At 57.4% G+C, this 13,395-nt stretch overlaps 3 protein-coding genes across 8 annotated transcripts in view; 1 reads left to right on the plus strand and 2 right to left on the minus strand.

Annotated features, from left to right (window-relative positions):
- The window catches only part of LENG8 (leukocyte receptor cluster member 8), a 13,786-nt gene extending 11,338 nt beyond the window's left edge, over nucleotides 1-2,448 (plus strand). For 4 of the 6 annotated variants that reach the window (XR_003310010.2, XR_003310009.2, XR_003310012.1 and 1 more), the window contains one exon: nucleotides 11-2,448. Coding sequence is in view for 2 of the 6 variants with exons in the window: in XM_023197340.3 (XP_023053108.1) it covers nucleotides 1,198-1,360 (163 nt within the window). In the remaining 4 variants the exon portion in view is untranslated. The remainder of the gene's footprint in view (nucleotides 1-10) is intronic. The other 2 variants (XM_023197340.3, XM_031934892.1) reach the window with 2 other exon arrangements.
- Nucleotides 2,224-4,200, minus strand: LENG9 (leukocyte receptor cluster member 9). Its single transcript, XM_023197347.3, is given in 7 exon segments — nucleotides 2,224-2,795; nucleotides 2,797-2,863; nucleotides 2,866-2,929; nucleotides 2,931-2,980; nucleotides 2,983-3,048; nucleotides 3,051-3,263; nucleotides 3,266-4,200. Coding segments are annotated over 7 exon segments (1,416 nt in total). The 5' UTR covers nucleotides 3,942-4,200; the 3' UTR covers nucleotides 2,224-2,515.
- Nucleotides 4,201-5,226: 1,026 nt separating this feature from the next.
- On the minus strand, nucleotides 5,227-12,870 carry CDC42EP5 (CDC42 effector protein 5). The gene is made up of 3 exons (XM_023197389.3): nucleotides 12,638-12,870; nucleotides 12,098-12,241; nucleotides 5,227-5,748 (listed from the first exon to the last, which is right to left on the minus strand). The coding sequence occupies exon 3, from the start codon at nucleotides 5,746-5,748 to the stop codon at nucleotides 5,302-5,304; it is 447 nt and encodes a 148-aa protein (XP_023053157.2). The 5' UTR covers nucleotides 12,098-12,241; nucleotides 12,638-12,870; the 3' UTR covers nucleotides 5,227-5,301.
- Nucleotides 12,871-13,395: the final 525 nt, after the last annotated feature.

Below are 13,395 nucleotides of genomic sequence, written 5' to 3' on the forward strand. Positions count from 1 at the left end.
GCCTGGCCAGGTGGCCCTCCGTGTGAGCTCAGTCACAGCATGGAGGCCTTGAGTGCCTGGCCAGGTGGCCCTCCGTTTGAGGTCATAGTCACAGCATCGTTTGGAGCTAGGGAGGGATCGTCAGCCTGGAGATTGGGAGACTCATTCTGGAATCTAGTGTGGGTTAAGCCAACTTCAGGGAGAGGCTGAGCCAGGGTAGGAGTCACAGGAGCAGACGAGCATGTGGGATGCCGTGCCCAGAGCTCCATGCCAGCTTGGGAAGTTAGAGGCAGGAGGCTGCCCAGTCTGCTGCCATGATGGGCCCCATGAATGGCGGCTCTCAAGCTTCCGACTGCACAGGGGCCTGTGGTTGGGCGAGCATCCTGGTGAATTGATGCCTAATTGGCCTTGGTTGGGAACATAGCCGTGAGGCTACTCGTGGGTGGGGCCCTAGTCTGTCATTGACCTCATTGTGTCAGCACCTTTCCCCCAAGGAGGCTGACCCTGCCCTGCCAGCTGAGACTGGGAGATGGCGTGGGCTCTGATCCCATGGCCTCCATGAAGCTCTGGCTTTGGAGCAGAAGTGGATTCTAGGACTTAGTTCCCCTCACTTGGTGCCTTGGTTCCTGTGTGTGTGGAAAGGGTAGGGCTGCACCGCCTGTGGAAGAGGGTTCAGGGAGCTCTGAGGACCTGGGTCATGCTAGATGCTTAGTAGTGTCGCTTAGCAGCAGCCAGAAGTAATTGCTTTTAGTATGTAGTGGTGATTGCTGGCTGGCACCCCTGTGCCTGGCCTCCCAAAGACACTGTAATGCAGGGCAGAGGAAGCAGCGAGGGCCGGGTCCCCATGGTGGCCCTGGCAGCCCTGCCAGCCCTGCCATCCCCATCCCCTGCCGCGTGTTGCTCCCTCCATCTGGCCCCTGCCCCTCAGCCAGCAGAGGAGCCTGCTGGGCCCTTCCCTGCCTGTCCCCTCTCCTCCCTGGCCCCTGCACAGGTAAGTGAGGGCGAGGGGGGGCACAGCTGGGGGCTGGGGCCACTAACCCCACCCCGGGCCCCCCTAAGCCCCTGAGGTGGGGAGGCTGGGAGGCGGGTGGGGAAGCCAGCAGGTACTGTGCTGAGGAAATCCTGTGGGTACCCGAATGGGGGGGCCTCCCCGCTCGTGGGGCCCTCCCCTGCCCTCCCGCCCGCCCGCCTCATCACCTTCTCCTCTTGTCTCCATAGCTTCCGCCCTGCGCTGCCAGTCTCCTACCTGCAGGCCGAGCTGGCCTTCGAGGGCGAGGCCACCTGCCGGGCCTTCCTAGAGCCCCTGGGCCTGGCCTACACGGGCCCGGACAACTCCAGCATCGACTGCCGCCTCAGCCTGGCGCAGCTGTCAGCCTTCTGAGCACCCAGCGAGGAGGGGGCGGGGGCAGGGGCTGCAGCCCCGGCGCTGCCTTTGCGGATTCTGTTTTTGAGCCGTGGACTTGGGTTGTAAATTTATTTGTGGGGAGTGGGCTCCAGGAAGAGCCACCGTCCCTGCCCCCGTTTTCCCACCGGGGAGTCTGTACAGAGATTTTTCTACGTTTTTATTTTTTGCCTCAGAGGGATGGGATTGGGGAGGAGGGGATGGGCAGCGGAGGGTTGGGGGCATGGTCTGCAGGCTCATCTGTGTCCGCCTTTCACTCCACTAATGCTGTCTCAGTGTTTTCTCTCTCTCTCTTTCGAGCTTGCACTCCGGTACCCGACCCGGCGCCCTGGCCCATCCCATGCCGGGGGGCCAGTGGAAAGAAGACAGGCCGTCCAGCCCGTGCCCGCCTGCGGCGGGGGCATCCAGCAAGCCCGCCCACCGCCCGCTGCCTCACCTGCTTCGCCACAGACTCTTGTTCCCAGCCCCTTGGGGCCACCGTGTTTGGGGTGAGGGGAGCTGCTTAGAGACTGTGCCCGTCCTTGGCCCCCCACCCTGAAGTGCCAGCACCACCAGCACCAGATCCTCCGCCGCCACACCGCACTGAGGACACGCCGGCCGGGCCGCCTCGTCTCAAGTTGTATACAGTTGTCTCCGTGTCCCCTCCTCCCTCTGCCCCCAATGTTTCTTCTGATTTTTTTTTCCCCTTTCCTTCCCTCCTCCCTGCATTCCTCCCTTGGTTCAGCACAGGTAAAATGGCTCCCCTCCCTCCCTGCCTTCATGGATCACCAGCTCACGTCATGTTGCCTTCTCTTTTCTTTGTGTGTGTGTTTAAGTTATTTTTCTTCCTCCTCTCCCTTTTCTTTTTGGCCCTCCCTCCCTCCCTCTTCTGCCATGTAACTGGAGGATGTGCTATGAGTTTGCAAACAGCTGGACTGTCAGGCTGCTTTTTTTCCAGATGTTCCTCCTCTGCCTTCCCTTCCCCTCCTCTCCCCTCCCTTTCCTTCCTTCCTTCCTTTCCTTGGAGCACTGAGCACCATTTGGAAGCTTGAGAGAAACCAAAATTAAAGAGAGAGAGAGAGAGAGAGCGCACGCCCCCGCTTTGTCCTTCCTGTGTGGGCTGTTTGTATCGTCTCCTCCCGAGGTTTGGGGGTGTCACTCCAGCGGGATCTCAGCCAGGGGCTGGAAAGGCCCCCGTGTCCTCCCCATACAGCACAGCCAGAGTGTCTGCAGGGTCTGGCACCCCACTTCCTGGCTCAGGGTGAATTCCAGCTTGGGGAGGTGGACTTGGGAACCATGGGGCACCTTGGCCACGGTGAGGTGTTGATGCAGCTGCCCTGGAGACTGTAGCACTCTCAGCCCTTCGGCTTCCAGCCTCTGGCTCAGCATTTGTGCCATGCCTTCCAGTGTGGGAGAGGGTGGGGCACAGAGCACGAGGGCGCAGGAGGACCACCTCCCTAAAGCTCAGCTGAGGGGGTGTGTTTAGCCCCAGGGCCGAGAGGGTCGTCTCAGAGACCTGATGGTAGCCGCCGCCTCCCCAGCGCCTGCCGGTGGCAGCAGGGCCAGCGAGCGGCAGGTGTAGGTTCTGGGTGGGCACCAGGAAGTCAGCGCAGCGTGGGGGTATTCCTGGGCCTTGGTCACTTCTGCTTGTAGCCCAGCCTGGGTCACCATGAGGGCCACAAAATGGGGTGCGGTTGGCGAGGGGCTGCAACACTAGGGCGGGCCCCTTTGTCCTCGGGCTAGGCCCCAGGACCCCACTAGGCTTCTGTCTCCTCAGCGGAGCCCCCCGGGGCTGCCAGGGCCTGTGCTGCCTTGCTTCGCAGAAGTGTGATCCTGGCGGCTGCTGTTGGCTTCAGTGCCGCCTCAGTCACTCCTGCGAGGCGTCCTCTTGGGGCCAGTGTTCAAAATCAGCAGCTGCGCCCAGCGCCTGCTCCTGGGCCGCCTCCAGCTCTCCGGTTTCCTCTACGCCTGGCTCTTGGTGCCCTGTGCGGAGCGGCCCTGTGCTCCTCCGCTGGGGGGCAGCCTGGGCCTCCTGACCTGCCACCGCCGGTGTCCACTCGGCGTCCTTCGCCCCGTGGGCGCCCTCGCTGTCCAGTGCGTCCAGGATGGTGGGCCCGCGTCCCGCCGTAGAGCCAGAGCCGAAGACGAGGTCGGTGCGCGAGGTGCGGTCCCACACGAGGCGGCCGCGGAAGCGGAAGAAGCGCACTCGGTGCTGGGGCACGGCCAGCACGCCGGGCCCGAGCGCCGCCAGCGGCTCGTCCCAGCAGAAGGCGCTGAAGGGCTCCTCGCGCACTCCCAGAAAGCGGTCGACGTAGCCCACCGAGAAGTCGGCGGGGTCGAGGCGCGGGTCCCAGCGGATGCGCTGGATGACATCTGCGGCTGTGCGCAATGGCGGCTTCTTGGCCCCGGCCTCGGGCTGCGCCTCGCAGTCAGGCGGCGCCGGCGTCCCAGGGTGGGGCTGGCGGCAGCGAGCGCCGAAGCGGCAGCGGCCTTCCAGGAAGAAGCGGCAGGCCGGCGGGGGCGCGGGTTCCGTGGCGGGGGCTTCCTGCGGCAACTCCGGCTGTCCCCTACCCGCTGCCATGGGTGCGGGGAACAGGCACGCCTCTGCGCAGACCAGGTCAACCCGTACGGAGGGCGGCTCCGCTAGGAGGCACCGAGCTTCACCCGACAGTGACGTCAGCGGCCCGCGCTCCAGCCCAGCTCAGGGGACCACGCCCCGGGCCCTCGCGAGGACTCTGGCCCCGTACCTCCCTCGTGGAGAGCCTGACACCGCTGCTCTGGGACTTCCCCGCTGCGCCCTCCCCCAGCGCCAGGAAAGCAAGCTCCGTAAAGGCTGCGGTCTCCCGGAGCTCTTGGGAGCCTGGCCCCGCCCCTTTCCCCGGTGATACGAGTGAACTGCCTCTTTCTGGGTGATTTACATGTAATGCCCCGCCCCTTTCCTGGTGATTGCGTGTGCCTCGCCCCTTTTTAGGTGATTTACATGTAGTGCCCCGCCCCTTTCCGGGTGATTTACGTGTGGCCCGCCCATTTCAGGTGACTTACATGTCTGCCTCTCCCTTTCCCAAGTGATTTACGTGTGCCCCGCTTTTAGGTTATTTACATGTGTGCCTCTCCCCTTCCCGATTTGTATGTGTGCCCCGTCCCTTTTTAGGTGATTTACATGCGTGCCCTGCCCCTTTCCCGGTGATACTTTTGTGCTGCCCCTTTCCGGGTGATTTACATGTGTGCCTCTCCCCAAGTAATTTACACGTGGTGCCCCGCCCCTGAGGGGACGTCTTTAAAGAACCTGGACCCGCCCTCAGTCCAAGCGATTTACATTTGCGGCCCCGTCCCTCAGGGAAACTTAAGAGAACCTGGCCCCTCAGTCCAAATCATTTGCACGTTTCGCCCCATCCTTCTGGGACCTTAAAGAACCAAGATGCCAGCGGACTCTTCCCCCACGGAGACCAGGCCCCGACTGCTCTAAAAGGGTTCCCACACACTTCCCTCTGCAGCCTCTCCCAGAGTAAAGGGCGGCCCCGCCCGGTCGGAGTCCACCCGAGGCGTGGAGGGCCAGAAGGACTCCCGGGGCTACAGCAATCGGCAGCCCCGCCTCGGCGGGCTCCGCGGTGGCTGAGTCTGGGCCGGGCCCAGGACCAAGTCTGGCCAGCGGTGGCGCTCAGTATTTGATGAACGGGACTGCGGGAGCGGCCGCCTCTGCAAGCGGCACCGCCTGGCCTCGCCCCCGGGCTCTCTTAAAGGAGCCGCACCCCACCCCAGGGCAATCATGCGACTCGGACCAGATCTCCCGGTGACACCTCCGGCTCTCAGAGGCGCCAGGACCCTATCATTCATCCCTTCCCACGTGCAAAGTGAAAAGTCAGAGCCCGGGCACACACCTTGGACGTTTATGTATACAGAAGTGGGGTGCCGGGCGGGAAGGGCGCGGGGAATGGGGGAACCTAGAGGCCGATGACGTCGTCCAGCTTGAGGTCCGCGCTGGGGCGGCAGCGGGCCTTGGGGGGCTGCGTCCCGGGGCGGGGTTCCGCGTCGGGCTTGGCGGCAGCTGCCTCCGGGCGCGCCGCGTCCATGACGCCCAGCACCGCGTCCAGCATGGAGGGCCCCAGATCCAGGTGGAAGGACAGAAGCGGGTCGGCAGGCGAGGGCGCTGCGGACTGCGGGACGGCGGGCGGCGGTGGGGAGCGGGGAGCCCCCACGGGGGGTGCCCGGGGCTCTGGGGGCGGCCCGCCGCCGTGGCGGCTCAGGAACGAGGTGTCCCCGAAGGCGTCGCCGCCGCGCCCCACGTGCAGCGTGTGCCGGAAGTCGCCGAGCGGCGCGGAGATGGACAGGGCGCCGCGATCCGGCCGCTTCTTGGGCTGCGCGGGGCCCAGCTGCTTCAGCACGGGCATCTGCGAGGGGCACGGGAGGGTCAGCGAGGCCCCAGCCCGGGGCTCGCAGCCGCGAGACTGCTCAAAGGACGAAGGGGGACGGCTCCCGTTTTATTTGTTGTTTTGAGACGGAGTCTCGCTCTGTCCCCCAGGCTGGAGTGCAGTGGCGCCATCCCGGCTCACCGCAACCCTCCCCCCAACCCGCCTCCCGGGTTCAGGCGATTCTTCCTCCTCAGCCTCCCGAGTAGCTGAGATTACAGGCACCCGCCACCACACCCAGCCAATGTTTGTATTTTTGTAGAGACGGGTTTCACAATATTGGCCAGGCTGGTCTTGAACTCCTGACCTCAGGTGAGCAGCCCGCCTCGGCTTCCCAAAGTGCTGGGATTACAGGCGTGAGTCACCGTGCCCGGCCTCCCGAGTCACAGATGGGGTAAGATGAGACTCCAGGAGGTCCCATGGGCACAGCTGCTGAACTCACATTCGGATCGAGGCTTTCCTAACCTGACTCCAGAATACCCATGACCACCACGCTATGCCGATCCTCCTAAGAGCAAATACTTGAGCCTTCCTAGAGGCCAAATAAATATTTCACAAACCCTTCAGAGTGCTTCTCAGACTTGACTGATAGAAAACTCCAGCTTGTTGGGCCGGGTGCGGTGGCTCACGCCTGTAATCCCAGCTTGGGAGGCCAAGGCAGGCGGATCGCTTGAGGCCAGGAGCTCCAGACCAGCCTGAGCAACATGGCGAAACCTCATTTCTATAAAAAATGCAAAAATTAGCAAGGCATGGTGGCGCACGCGTGTAATCCCAGCTAAAGTAGGAGAATCGCTTGAACCCTGGAGGCGGAGGTTGCAGGGAGCCGAGACTGTGTCACTGCACTGGCCACTGCACTCCAGCCTGGGCAACAGGAGTGAAACCCTGTCTCAATGAAAAGAAGAAGAAAACTCCAGCTTGTCAAAGATGGAAATTCCCAGGCTCCTGTTCTGAAGACAAGGCTGACTTTGTCCATTAAGCAAAGCAGATCCTGCCTAGAGTTCACCAGGCACAGGAGGAAGAGGCCCAGGCGGACTTTGCCTAGGGTGCATTTTATGATTTGAATTACAGTCCTTGGTATCTGTGGGTTCCGCATCAACAGATTCAATTAACTGCTGATCAAAAATACTGGGGAAAAATACAGTTATAAAAAAACGAGTACAAGTTTCAAACAATCTAACACTTATTTGCAAAGCATTTACATTGCATTATGCATTATAAGTAATCTAGAGATGATTTAAAGTGTAGGAAAGGATGTACATAGATTATATGCAAATACTAGGGCATTTATGTAAGAGACTTAAACATCTTCAGAGTTTGGTATCCATAGGGGTCCCAGAACCAATCCCATCACTGCTACCAAGGGGCAACTGTACCTGATCTTGAAAGACTACAACCTAGGGCCGGTCGCAGTGGCTCAAGCCTGTAATCCCAGCACTTTGGGAGGCCGAGACGGGCGGATCACGAGGTCAGGAGATCGAGACCATCCTGGCTAACCCGGTGAAACCCCGTCTCTACTAAAAAATACAAAAAACTAGCCGGGCGAGGTGGCGGGCACTTGTGGTCCCAGCTGCTCGGGAGGCTGAGGCAGGAGAATGGCGTGAACCCGGGAGGCGGAGCTTGCAGTGAGCTGAGATCCGGCCACTGCACTCCAGCCTGGGCAACAGAGCAAGACTCCGTCTCAAAAAAAAAAAAAAAAAAAAGAAAAGAAAAGAAAGAAAGACTACAACCTAACATTATGATGTCTTATGTTTTCTAAAATAACAATAATACAAATTCCCTAGCCAGGCACGGTGGCTCACACCTGTAATCTGAGCACTTTGGGAGGCTGAAGCAGGTGGATCACCTGAGGTCAGGACTTTGAGACCAGCCTGACCAACATGGTGAAACCCCATCTCTACTAAAAAAAAAAAAATACAAAATTAACTGGTTGTGGTGGTGCCTGCCTGTAATCCCAGCTACTTGAGAGGCTGAGGCAGGAGAATCGCTTGAACTTGGGAGGCAGAGGTTGCAGTGAGCTGAGATTATGCCACTGCACTCCAGTCTGGGTGACAGAGTATGACTGTCTCCAAAAAAAAAAAAAAAAAAAAAAGGCCCCCCTATGTTAAAAGATGGGAAGAATTGCATATATTTGAAGCTGCACCAAATTCATTTTTTTTTGGAGACGGAGTCTTGTTCTGTTGCTCAGGCTGGGGTTCAAGCGATTCTCCTGCCTCAGCCTCCCAAGTAGCTGGAATTACAGGCGTGCGCTGCCATGCCCGGCAAATTTTTGTATTTTTAGTAGAGATGGGGTTTCACTATGTTGGCCAGGCTGGTCTCAAACTCATGACTTCAGGTGATCCGCCTGCCTTGGCCTCCCAAAGTGTTGGGATCACAGCATGAGCCACCACGCGTGGCCTAAATTCAATGAGAAATAGAAATGCAGCCACAGCCTCTGCCCATATCCTGGTCATTGCGTGTTTTGTGTGGAACTTCTGGGAGGGACTCTGATGACCTTGTACTTTTGTTTTAACACTCACTGTTATCGCAACAATAAAAACCTATTTCAGTTGAAGCCCTACCCTTTGCCAGCTGTATGAATTGGAATAAATTACTTTATTTCCCTGTCTATTTTTCTATCTGTAAGATAAATAAAATAACACTACCTTCCTTTCAGGATACAGATAAAAGTCTGATCAGAGAAAACTATATTTGTAATAGTGCTAACCTATTGGTAGTGCTAGCGTTGGGGGGAAAATAGTTCCCTAACAATAACTGTGGAACAAAAATTAGGTTGGATAGAACACTGATGTTGTTTTCATAGTAGCAGGCACCCTGGGAAGTATTGGTGATAATGCGGATGAAAAGGAAAGCCAAAGGGATTTAAAATAATTGTAGATGGCTAGATTTGGAAGACTGGCCTCTGCCACACCCACACACACACGCACACTTTACATTGATTTCCATGGGGTAACCAGTTTTGATTTACTACCTCTGCAGCATTTATCAAATTCCTCTGACCTCAACCTAGATGAATAAATATATTTTTATCGTTACCTAGCACACAATCTCCGCTCCCTCCTTACCCATAATGGAAACAAACATTTTGAGAAACAAGATTCGTCTTGTTTTGAGACAGGGTCTCACTCTGTCACCCAGCTGGAGTGCGTGGTGAGATCTTGACTTAGTGCAACCTCCGCCTCCCAAACTCAAGCGATCCTCCCACCTCAGCCTCCTAAGTAGCTGGGACTACAGTTTCATGCCACCATGTGGTGTTATTTTTGTATTTTTTTTGTAGAGGTGGGGTTTCGCCATGTTGCCCTGACTGGTCTCAAACTCCTGAGCTCAAGCAATCTGCCTGCCTTGGCCTCCCAAAGTGCTAAGATTACAGGTGTGTGCCACCAAGCCTAGCCAATACTTGTCTTACAACGTGGTAGATACTCTGATTTATTTATTTATTCCTTCCTTCCTCTCTTTCTCTCTCCTTTCTTTCTTCCCTTCTTTCTTTTCCTCTTTCTTTTTTTCTTTCTTCTGTCTTTCTCTTTCTTTCTTTCTTTTTCTTTCCTTCCTTCTCTCTCTCTCTTTCTTTTTCTTTCTTTCTTCTCTCTCTCACTCTTTCTTTCAGAGTCTCGCTCTGTCACCCAGGCTGGAGTGCAGTGGCCGGATCTCAGCTCACTGCAAGCTCTGCCTCCCGGGTTTATGCCATTCTCCTGGCTCAGCCTCCCGAGTAGCTGGGACCACAGGTGCCCGCCACCTCGCCCGGCTAGTTTTTTGTATTTTTTTAGTAGAGACGGGGTTTCACCGGGTTAGCCAGGATGGTCTCGATCTCCTGACCTCGTGATCCGCCCGTCTCGGCCTCCCAAGGTGTCTTTCTTAGTCTTGCTCTGTCGCACAGGCCGGAGTGCAATGGCATGATCTCGGCTCACCGCAACCTCCGCCTCTCAGGTTCAAGTGACTCTGCTGCCTCAGCCTCCCGAGTAGCTGGGATTACAGGTGCACACCACTGTACCTGGCTAATTTTTGTATTTTTAGTAGAGATGGGGTTTCACCATGTTGGCCAGGCTGGTTTCAAACTCCTGACCTCATGATCCGCCCGCCTCGGCCTCCCAAAGTGCTGGGATTGCAGGCATGAGTCACCGTGCCCAGCCCCTACTCTGGTATTTTCTATTATAATCTATTTTGTTTTTAAATGTTGAACTCAGCTTATTAATGTATCTTCTGGATCCACAGTTAAAAAATCCTCTCCAGCTGCAAACACAGCCTGTGATCTCAGCACTTCCTCTGCAGTGAGTCAGAGGTGAAAAAGTGGAATTCTGAAAGCCCAATACACAGGTTTGAATCTGGCTGTGCTGATGGCTGTGTGGCTTTGAGCAACTTACTTGACCTTTCTGACCTCATTTCCTTATCTTGAAAATGGCATGATATGAAGATAATACTTCCCAGTCCTTTTGCAAGAATTGGTGGGATGATATACCCATGTAAGTCTTGGCACAGCGCCCAGCACACAGGGAACGTTCAATTAGCACGTGCTCAATGGAGTCGCGCTTTGGATCATTCTCCCAGTGTTCCAGAGAAGGAAATGGGTGATCAGAGAGAGGACGTGACGGCCCAAGATCACAAAGCCAGCTCTGGGGAACTCTAGTGTTCAGAGCTGGCTCCCTCTACTCTCTGCTACCTCTTGACTCCTGGACAGCTCTCAGGTCCTGCCTCTGCTCAAACCCAGCTCCCAGCATGCATCTCGCATCCCCCTTCCATTGCCCTATCAGTGGTCACCATTTTCCAGCACCTGGCAACACACATAAAGTCTTGGTTTCTGACATCAAACACACCTGGGCTCACATTTTGCCATTTCCTTCTTGCGGGATCCCAAACTGGCTTCCTCAACCTAAAGCTCAGTTTACTCCTCGAAAAACAGGGGTTGGAACTCCTGTTTGTGGCTGGGCGCCGTGGCTCACACCTATAATTCCAGCTCTTTGGGAGGCTGAGACAGGAGGATTGCTTGAGCCCAGAAGTTTGAGACCAGCGTGGGCAACAAAGTGAGATGACCTCTCTACAAAAATAAAAATAAAACATTAGCCAAGTGCTGTGTCATGCACCGGCAGTTCTAGCTACTTGGGGGGCTGAAAAGGGAAGATGCCTTGAGCCCAGGAGTCTGAGGCTGCAGTGAGCTACGATCGTCCCACCACACTTCAGCCTGGGCAACAGAATAAGACCCTGTCTCAAGAAGAAAAGAAAACAAAAGAAGAGAGAGGGAGAGAGGGAAGGAAAAGAAGGAAAGGAAAGGCGGGGGGGGGGGGGGGGGGGGGGGAGGGAAGAAAGGAAGGAAGGAAAGAGAGAAAGAAAGAAGAAAGAAAAGAAAAGAAAGACTACATTCAGGGGGCTGAAATTTTATTTTCCAAGTGCTTATCCTGCCTGAGTGCCTCCCCATGAATGAACTAATTTATTTAATCTTCAGGACAACCCCATGTTACAGATGCGTGATGGCTGAGACACAGAGAGGTCAGGTAACTTGCCCTGGGTCACACAGTAGCAAACGCTGGGCGCCAGATTCGGAATCCAGATGAACTCTAGCTCCCCACAGGAGAGGAGGGACATGCCACCCCATGGGAAAATAATAATAATAATAATAATGTTCTGATTTGATATGAAGGCCAGGGATTTCCTCTGACACCCTTGATTGTCTTTTTTCCTTTCCAGTCCAGACCAGAACAACCAGTTGGAAGTCGTTTTCGAATGCCCCCTCTGCGCCCTAGCTCTGAGACCCTGGGGAAGTCACTTCACTCCTGCCAGCCTGGGTGTCCTCTTAGATAGAAGCCTCCGACCTCCCTCTGGTTGAGTCGTGTTTAAAGCAATGAGGTCATGCCTGGAAAAAGTCCCGCACGCTGCCGGGGCTAGGGACAGAGGGGCTGTTGTTTGCGACCAACGTGGAACAGGCAGAAAGCGGGGCGCGACCGTGCAGCCCCTGGAGACCCGGCCTCGCGTTCTCCCCCGGCCTCCACCCACCCCTCTCTGTCCTGCTGGGGCAGGGCTGCGGCTCCAGCTGCAGGGTGGTGGGCACAGCTGGTTCACCTCTGTCCTCTCTCAGTCCCGGGCCCGCCAGGACGGAAAAAACAACCCGCTCTAGATCCGGCCCGACTGGTTCTCAGACCCGTGGGAGCTGCGGGGAGGCGGGTGGGGCGGGGGTGCGGTCTGGGGACCCCAGATGGGGAGACCCCCGGCCCGGTAAGGGCTTCACTGCGCGCTTCCTGCAGCCACGTGGCTGCGGCCGGGAATTCAGCGGCCACCGTCTCCTGGGCTTTCTGCTCCTCTTCCCTCCCGACCGGGACCCAGGACCCCGTCCCCCACCGCGCCTTACCTCGCGGTCCTCCCAGAGCGGGGCAGGTGCGCGCTCACCACTGCGGCTCTAGCCTGGACCCCGGTTCCCTGGCTCCGAGTCCGCCTGCACCTCCCTAATCCTCGGCCCGCGCCTTCTTCCTTCTTCCTCCGGGCGGGATCTCACCTGGTACAGAAAGTGTCATGAGGAACCCGGAGGGGGTTTCAGGAGCCAGGCATCCGGGTGCGCAGAGCCACCTCCTTCTTCGCCCTCAGCTCCCAGGCGTCCTAGCTCTTAGCTTTCTTAATCCCACCCCAGACCCGAAAGTCAACCCCTTCTTCCTCTGACCCAAAAGCCAAGGGCCCCAGTCCCTCCTCCCTCAGACCCAGGAGTCCAGGCCCCCAGATCCTCCTCCCTCAGACCCAGGAGTCCAGACCCCCAGTCCCTCCTCCCTCAGACCCTGGAGTCCAGGCCCCCAGCCCCTCCTCCCTCAGACCCAGGAGTCCAGGCCCAGCCCCTCCTCTCTCAGACCCAGGAGTCCAGACCCCACCCCTGGCAAGTCCTGGCATAAGGCCCCTTTACCTGCACCGGGAACTGAAGTGTCAGCCCCTCTCGGGGGCCATGGTAGGAGCCCAGGCAGAAGCGGAATCACCGCCCAGTCCCCAGGCAGAGAGGGTTTTGGCACAGGCCCCTCCCAGCCTTTCTCATCCCCCAAAAGTTTGCCTCTAGGATTTAAAGGACTAGAAAGCAGTGGTGGAAAAGCTGAGGCCCCTCTGGGCGGAGTGTGGGGGCGGGAGGAGGCCAGGACTGAGTGTGCAGGGGGAACGGGCAGAGGGGGTGGGGCTGGATAGGGCGCGCCCCCAGCCTGGCCCCTCCCCTGCCCAGCTTGGAATTTCCTGAAACTGGGGAAGTCTGGCTGTTTAGAAGAGTAATTTCTTCCAGATTGCAGCTGTATGGAGAGAGAGAGAGAGACAGAGAGACAGAGACAGAGAGACAGAGAGAGGGAGAGAGAAGGTCAGTGAAAGCAGCAGGAGGATGAAGAGCATGGAGGGTGTCTGCGGGGCAACTCTGGCCTTGCGGCCCCATCCCCTAGATGAACTTCCCTGCCTGAAGCCACTCATAGAAAGGTCATAGAAAGGTCATATCTCATTCTAAGCACCCGTGTCTACTGATGACAAGAGAGTGAGGTTTGGGTGTCAGGACAATTCCTTCAGGGCAGTGTGGGCAGGGAGAGAGCAGAGGGGGAGAGCAGAGTCCCAGGGCAGGATGCAGCTCCGTGGGAAGAAGGTGGAAGCCCAGGTGGGAGTCTAGGTCATTGGGAGGGAGGTGGAGGCCCAGGT

This window comes from Piliocolobus tephrosceles, chromosome 21 (assembly GCF_002776525.5).
Source record: "Piliocolobus tephrosceles isolate RC106 chromosome 21, ASM277652v3, whole genome shotgun sequence".
NCBI lineage: Eukaryota > Metazoa > Chordata > Mammalia > Primates > Cercopithecidae > Piliocolobus > Piliocolobus tephrosceles.